This window comes from Arachis hypogaea, chromosome 14, assembly GCF_003086295.3.
Source record: "Arachis hypogaea cultivar Tifrunner chromosome 14, arahy.Tifrunner.gnm2.J5K5, whole genome shotgun sequence".
Lineage (NCBI taxonomy): Eukaryota > Viridiplantae > Streptophyta > Magnoliopsida > Fabales > Fabaceae > Arachis > Arachis hypogaea.
In genome coordinates this window covers 76,377,300-76,385,330 of record NC_092049.1, presented here as the reverse complement: position 1 = coordinate 76,385,330, position 8,031 = coordinate 76,377,300, and the positions used below count along the sequence as shown (strand labels likewise).

The 8,031-nt window shown below is 31.3% G+C and overlaps 1 protein-coding gene across 1 annotated transcript; it reads right to left on the bottom strand.

Annotated features, from left to right (window-relative positions):
• Nucleotides 1-554: 554 nt before the first annotated feature.
• LOC140178609 (uncharacterized) lies at nt 555-1,583 on the bottom strand. The gene is made up of 3 exons (XM_072215809.1): nt 1,368-1,583; nt 1,058-1,280; nt 555-973 (listed from the first exon to the last, which is right to left on the bottom strand). Exons 1-3 carry the CDS (start codon nt 1,581-1,583, stop codon nt 555-557), a joined length of 858 nt encoding a protein of 285 aa, XP_072071910.1.
• Nucleotides 1,584-8,031: the final 6,448 nt, after the last annotated feature.

Here is an 8,031-nt window from a genome sequence, read left to right as displayed (position 1 = left end):
TACTAACATATTCCTATTATTATTGATTCTAATTTTTTTTTTAAATTTACTTAAATATTTTCAATATCAAATATATTTAAATAAAATTATTTTTTATTCTAATTTTTTTTTAAATTTACTAAAATACCCCCAATATCAAATATCTTTAGTTAAATTATTATTGATTCCAAAATTTCACTTAATACAATATGTTTAATTAAAATTATTACTTTTTTACATTTTGAATTTACAAAAATACTTCTAATAAAAAATTTACTAAAATACCCTTAATAAAAATAGGTTTAATTAAAATTATTATCGATTCTAATCTTTTTAAATTTACTAAAATACCTTTAATAACAGACATCTTTAATTAAAATTAACATTATCACAATTAAATTTACTAAAAAAGCATTACTATTATCCAAATAAAAGTTACAAAGAAGTCTCAAAAGTAAAAAATTACTTGCACTAATAAGCATACATGCACAACTCTTATACAAGAACACAAACACATCAACAAAATGAAATCAACGTTACGACAGACAGCCTCATACATAGAAAAATTATTATAATTATCGAGCATGATGTCTTCTCCTCCATTGGTTCCACATTTCTTGTGCAAGTTGATCTCTCCATCTACCCCAAGCATCACTTGTCTCAATATAGTGGATCGTCTCACCATCTACTCCAAGTATATTTTGATCTTCCATCTCATCAATAGGATCCACAACCATCACTCTTCTAATATGATTATGCAAGCCGAGTATTTCATATAATAAATGATCTTCCCTTAAATTTTCCATCTTGCTTTCATACTCCAAATGCCTTTCAATGACATTCCTAGCTTGTGAGTATTTCATATTAAAAAACTCTTGAGCTGTACTGGATTGATTATGTGGATTAAACTCACTCAAATGATATTTTTGTCCTCTATAAGGTGCCAAAAATCCTTCACAATTCATGTATCCAGCATCACATAAGTAGTAATGACCTAGTGTAACATATAAAATTGAACAAAATTAATGAAAGATCAAATAGTTACTTTGATAACATACTAAAGTCTCAATAAAAATACCTTGGGGAACACTAAACCCATTACGAAATAGTGCATCTCGCAATACCCTAGAATCCGCAGCTGAACCCTCCCAACCTGCCAATACGTAGATAAATTGCATATCAGGAGCAACCACTCCAAGCACATTGGTTGTTATGTCACCTTTTCTGTTTCGATATCTAGGCTTATCAGCCTCAAGGACATTGACTTTGATGTGAGTACCATCTAAGGCTCCTAGACAATTCTAAAATTTAAAAAAAAAAGATCAATTAACTCAATTCTAAAGCACACCAAGCATATTAGATTTAATAACATTAGCAAGATAAATTACCTTGAACCATTTCCATCGTTCATCCATTCTATCTTGGCTAAATGGTTGAGGTTTCTTCAATAAGAGATTATGACATCTCAAAATAGCAAGTAATACATCATTAAATCGCCTACTAATTGTTTCTTCAGATCTCACAAATTGTCTCTTTATTACTCTAATTTTGACGTCATGTGCTATAATATGTAAAAACATGGCAACCATTTCTTCCACACCCATATTCCTACTTAGTTTTAACCTTCCAACCTTTTTAAGCATGTTACACAATGCATGAAAGGCACATCTATCCATTCTTGTGTTTTCTATACATGCTAGATCACTAAAATAAATAATCCTATCGACACTAACATCCCTTATTACTTGCCTACTGTAACTATCATTCCATTTTCTTTTCTTTTTTTTCAATTGCAATATAATCAAAACATAGCAAATCATCAACAACTTAACCATAAGGTCATTCATTAATTCGAAATGTAAAATCAAGCAGGCAATAACTCTCATCTTCTGTTTGGGATCCATTCTGTCAAAAAAAATATTAAAATATTTAGTTAGAAGACTTTACTATTTATTTATTCTATGTAAAATTTTTTCTATCATTTAAAAAATAAAATTAATAGCCAAAAAAACATCTCACAACACATGATATATATATTAGCCAAGAGGGATTACTACTGGAATTCAAGAAAATCAATTAAACACAAGAGGATTACTTCAAGGAACACATCTTGAAAATGTTATTATGAATAATCATCCAACGATTTACAATATCATCTTTATTAGTGTTAATAAAAATAGTCACCTAAGCACAAACATAACAAAATGAGTCATTGACACATTAACTATTGTTGATGCTTCCAGGAAGCTGACAAGATTGGACTGGCTAAGTCAACAGGGCTAGATCAGAAGCAAATTAACAATTGGTTTATTAATCAAAGAAAGCGTCACAGGAAGCCATTTGAGAATATGCAATTTTCTATGATGGAAAATCTTGGTGGCCAATTCCTTCCTGATGAATGATTATTGTATACATTATTCCCGGCCCCTCTAATATTTGTATATCCTGATTAATTAATTACTGCTTATAATTTTCTCTTGTAAATTCCAAAATTAAATTAAAGCAGGTTACCAACTGTAAAAATGCTTAATTACTCCCAGAAAGAGAATGGAAAGTGATCATATATAATATATATTATGAGGAATGTTAGGAATCAATATAGAAAGTTAGATAGTATTGAAAATATGAATGTATGCTTATTTGCTTTTTTTGGTTCATTATCATACGTACTTCACTTGCTGTTGCTGCATCGTTGCATAGTCATTTTACTTTCTCAATTCAAATCAAACTTTTTTACTCCCAAAGTTACTCAATCACTTCTAGTAGCTTATTCGTTCTGGCTCTATGGGTGTGTGTTGGTGATATATAAATGAGTTTAATTGGAGGTGGACTAGAGCTAGTTGTATAAAGATAAAGTTTCTATCCCTTCCCTTCTTTTATTTATTCCTGCTTTCTCTTTTTCTCTTCTAAATAGATGAAGGATGAATCACAATATTAGTCAAACAGCATAGAAATTTAACACAAGGGTTTAAAGCAAAGAAAGCTCCTCCACATCCTGCTCTGTTCTATGAACAAGTTATGAGAATACAAAGTAAAGGGACTGGCGTGTTTACTCCACAGTCCTTATGAATCCTTATGCCACAAGAATCAAACCCAAAATTTTATAATACAGACCCAAAAACCTTGATAGTAGATTTGATTTCCCAACCCCTGAGTCCCCAATCAGAACAGCTTTGAATAGATAATCACACTCCTCATCAAATGCATCAGCCATATATCTATCTTGTTAATTAACCTCTCTACCTGCTTTCACTTTCACCCTTCTATCTATCTATCTATCTATGTATATGCCTTTATTGAAAATTCTAAAGGAACAAACCTAGTGACTAGTGAGGAGTTGAAAATAAAACCAAACCGAAAATAAGAATTGTTGGATATGAAAGGAGAAAGCTACAGGGTGCAAGGTCATGATCACACTTATGTAATGTTATAATTAATTAAGATTACGAAACTAGGAAGGGTCAAGACACAATCCTTTCTTTGGATGGTATTATTATTATTATTATTATTATTATTATTTACTCTCACAGTTACACTTGAATGATTACTAGTCCTTGATAAGAGGTTATATAATTATTATTTGTTTCTAACATGTTAGCTTGAGAATACAAAGCAAAGGGACTAGCGTGTTTACTCCACAGTCTTTATGAATCCTTATGCCACAAGAATCAAACCCAAAATTTCATAATGCAGACCAAAAAATAATAACAATTCTAAGTTACAGCATATGACTGAAAACATAATCAACAGAGAAAAAAATAAACGTAACTCTATTTTATAACCTCAGTATTCAACCTTTGATTCAATCTACCATAGTCTTTGTCTTATATATACATTGATCAAAAGGTAAAAAAAAGTCTTTTCCAATTTCAAAAAAGAATTGCTTTCATTTTTCAAAGGGCTTTGAGTGTTGTAGTAATCATCAAAGAACCTCTTGTTATGCTTCCTTAATGACATTGCATTTCAAAGAACCATATATTCTATTCAGTATCACAAACCAATCAACAATAAGATTAACAGCAATGAATCAACTATTTGACAAAATATTTTAAACCTAGCACAAACCTTCATGCCAATAAATTATAGCACAAACATAGTTCAGGAAAAATAAATAAATAACAAATAAAAGATCCTTACCTGAAGAAGAAGATTTTGTGCTTGAAAAAGATGAACAAGGTTGCAGAAGACAAATTAAACTCTCTTTGATGGCTATTGCTGAGACGCGAGGAGGGAGAGAAGCGAAGGAGACGACACGAACAGGAAGCACCACTCGAGACGATGAACACGAACAGGAAGCACGAATAGGAACTGTGAGCTGTGATGATGACACGAACGCGAACGATTTTCTTCTAAAATAATGAGCGCAGTGGTCGTGCAAATCGAAATCGGCAGCGAGGCGGCGCCGGCGCCGGTGGAACCTCCGTGAATTTGAAGAAAAGCCTCGCTAGGGATTGGTTTTCATGGAGGAGGGGTCTCTGCTAGGGTTTCGTTTTGTTTGAAATGAATTGAAAAAAATCTGAAGAGAAGGGTTGGAGTGAAATTAACAAGGGTGTTTTTGGTCTTTTTACTTTATTATTAACATTCCATTCCCATTGGAATTAGAGATACCTAGGGAGGATATGGGAATGAAATGAGTGGGATTTTGATTCCAGGGAATAAAATATACTCAGGAATAAATTTTTAACTCTTGAACCAAACATGGGAATAAGATATTTCTATCTCAACATTCCTGGAAATACACTTGTATTACCTCCAACCACACACACCCTAAAAGAATTTAGTAAAAGAAGGGAACAATAAAACAGTTAAAATACACAATATTTGATCATACTTATTCACTAAAATTATATGAATTCACCAATTAAGTGATTTAGTGCATACTAATTTGTATGTCTTCATTTGCGATGACTTATTCGCATTCTCGAACACAATGGATCATGAACTACTTTACATTTAGATCACCACTAGCTAGATATAATAATACTACTAGTTTCCGATTAAGACTACTTACAAGAAATTAGAGAAGAAAAATGAAAAATCTGTGATGCACTCACGGCCGAGTTTTCGAATATTTTACACGAGAGAAAATTCAGAGATCAGCACTTTTATTAAAATTTGACCAGCACTTAATTATTAAAAAATATTAGTGATAACTAATTGATAGTTACAAATTACAAAACCGCTCGCTCCATAACACTCCTCTCTTACACGGCCATATCATGAATATTATAGTAAAATTGCGCGTTCATTTTTATACCGGAATATTGCGATTTCGGATTACTTTGCTTTGGGTTTTATCAGTATTAAAATTCCTCTCAATTGGTGAGGACTCGTTCCATCAGTTAGTTAAGACTTACAACAAAATCATAGCTTGTTTGCACCAAAAGTTCATGTTGTTCTCCTACCAAATAAATAAGTTCATATTTGTTTTATTTCATGCAGCAGTTTATCAAAGTCCTTGTCTCATTATGGCCTTTTAAGTTTTGTTGTTCCTATGGAGACATCTTACCTCGCTAGGTCACCCAAATTTCTGTCGACAAGCCAGAAACCATTATATTTGCTTTAATAATTGTTCTACCAATCAAAAGCGATGATAGATTATTAGGATTTTGTTTTTATTTTCTAGTATACTATTTTTTTCATCAGAAGTTTAAACTTTTAGGTAACATAAAATTATGTAAATAACTTTAGTTTATATTTAGTATGTTCTCCCACAGAAGATTTTTGTTTGAAATTGAAGTGTAAACATGCACTAAACAGGTATAATAACTTTATTTTTTTGTCAAAACTTGTTTTTGTTTAAAATAAAAAGAGCCGCAAAAATATAATCGTAGTGCTTAAGATGATAATTTTTAAAAATTTCATACTATATTTCAAATATTTTATAATTTTAATTATTTTAATATTTTTAGTTATTAATTTTAACTATGTATATATTTTATAATTGAAATCAATAACTAAAAATAATAAAACATTTGAAGTCGTAGTATGTAACTACACTTGAAATGCATCTAGGTTATGAACTCATTTATCAAAAGTCATATAAAGAAAATCATACCATAAATTGGCAGCATATAATAATTAACCACTTTATTGTTCTTTCTATTTATTCTTTAGAAACACCTTGAACTAGAGAATATAAATTACCCGAAAAGTAAAAGCACGAAACAACCTCATATTTATTGTTGATGATGCTTATTATATTTTCACGGTCTTAGGTTAAAGCATGATGTGACGAAGCATGAATGACTAAACTAGAGAGACATGTGTCTGAAGGCGACAACCTGGAAGAGGTGGTTATGGGTGAGTCAGTGTGTGACTGTGAACTGTATGTAGTGAACAAATGCCAAAGACAAAACCAATTATTGGATCTTTGGCTTCATTTACCAAACCAATTTTCATTAATTTCCGCCCCTAACTTTGCGGCAGCTGCTACTTGTAGATTATACTAGTTTATGAGATTGAAACATAAATCTCTTAGAGGTACCAACGTGCCATTTGTAGATTGGAGCAACTCCCAACAGATATGTTGTGTTGTTGACAAATTCGTGTACAGCAGAAATTATTGTATGCTTTCTAAATGTGTGTATTTTAGAACCATGCATTATTCTTTGATGGAAATAATTATTCCATTTGAGCATTGAAAATTTTATATAGCCCACACGACTTTAATTGTAGAGGTATGCTACACATACAAGTTTTTTTGGCTTACAAGTCTTATAAGTTGGCACAAGCTCAACAAAACACACGCGCATTACACTCCCCCATTCAAGAGTAAATACACGAACGTTACTCAACTACTTCCTGTTTCCAAAGCGCGCTACTCACGATTATGAACGACTCTTCGTCTTCTTCCTGGATGTTCTTCGCGTTCTCCTCCCCCTCCTCTTCTTCTCTTCCTTCTTTGTGTTTCTCCTCCTTTTTCTTCGTGTGTTTCATCTTCATCGTCTTGTTTCTCCTTCTTCTTCTTTTGATTTTGCAACATTATATATTTTTTTTTCTTTGTTTGATTTTTTCCTCTCAAAAAGAATTATGAGAATATGAAATAAGAAGATGAAGAAGAAGAAGCACCAAAAGATGAGGAGGAAGAAGAGGAAGAGTTCTGAATTATGCAGAACTCATCAGAATAAAAATACACCAAAATATCTTCGTTTTACACCAAAATATCTTTGTATTACACCCAAATATCTTTGTTTTTACACCCAAATTTGCTGCAGATACAGAAATGAGTTATGTTACATGTACACTAAAATCAGCCACCAAAGTCAGCAAGGGCTACAAAATACACCCAAAATACACCATATTAAAACAAGCATAAACTATAGAATGCAAATACAAATATAAGACCATCATAAAATAACAAAAACCAGATTCATGAATCATAACTAAATAGAAACTAAAACAATTTAACTAAAAGAATAAGACAATTCACCCTCCGTCAGATGAAAAGTCATAAACTGTAAATACACCCAAACTTTTATAAAAATACACCCAAATATTCCTGATCTACACCCAAACATCTGATATAAAATGGACAAGATTATATTAATTTTAATAAGAACTAGTACATTAGATTCAATTCAAATAAGGAAGAATTAACAGCAAATTTCACAGGCAAGGTTCACGCACTGGTTCATCGGACAATCTGAAGTTGAATTATCCATTATCTTCAAAAACAATTTCAGAGCTTGATGTCAAAAAACAATGGAAATTGAGAATAACGAAAAAAAAGAACAGAGAGAGAAAAGCACGTAAATGAAGAAGGAGAAAGAGAAGGCAAGAAATTCAAAAAGGAATCGGAATCCTTTCAAAAATTAAAAATCTGTTAGAGGCGCATGAAATATATATATGTGCATAACAAGCGTGTTTGAGCGTAATATCAATTAGAGAACTTGTAAGACTTGTATAGCAAAATCACTTGTATGTAGAGATTAATCCTTGATTGTATTAGTTAATTAGTCTATATTCAAAATTTGAATTTAAAATCATTAATTAAGAGAAACAATTATCCATTATAACTCTAACTAATCATATAGCAATAGTTTGTAGCTA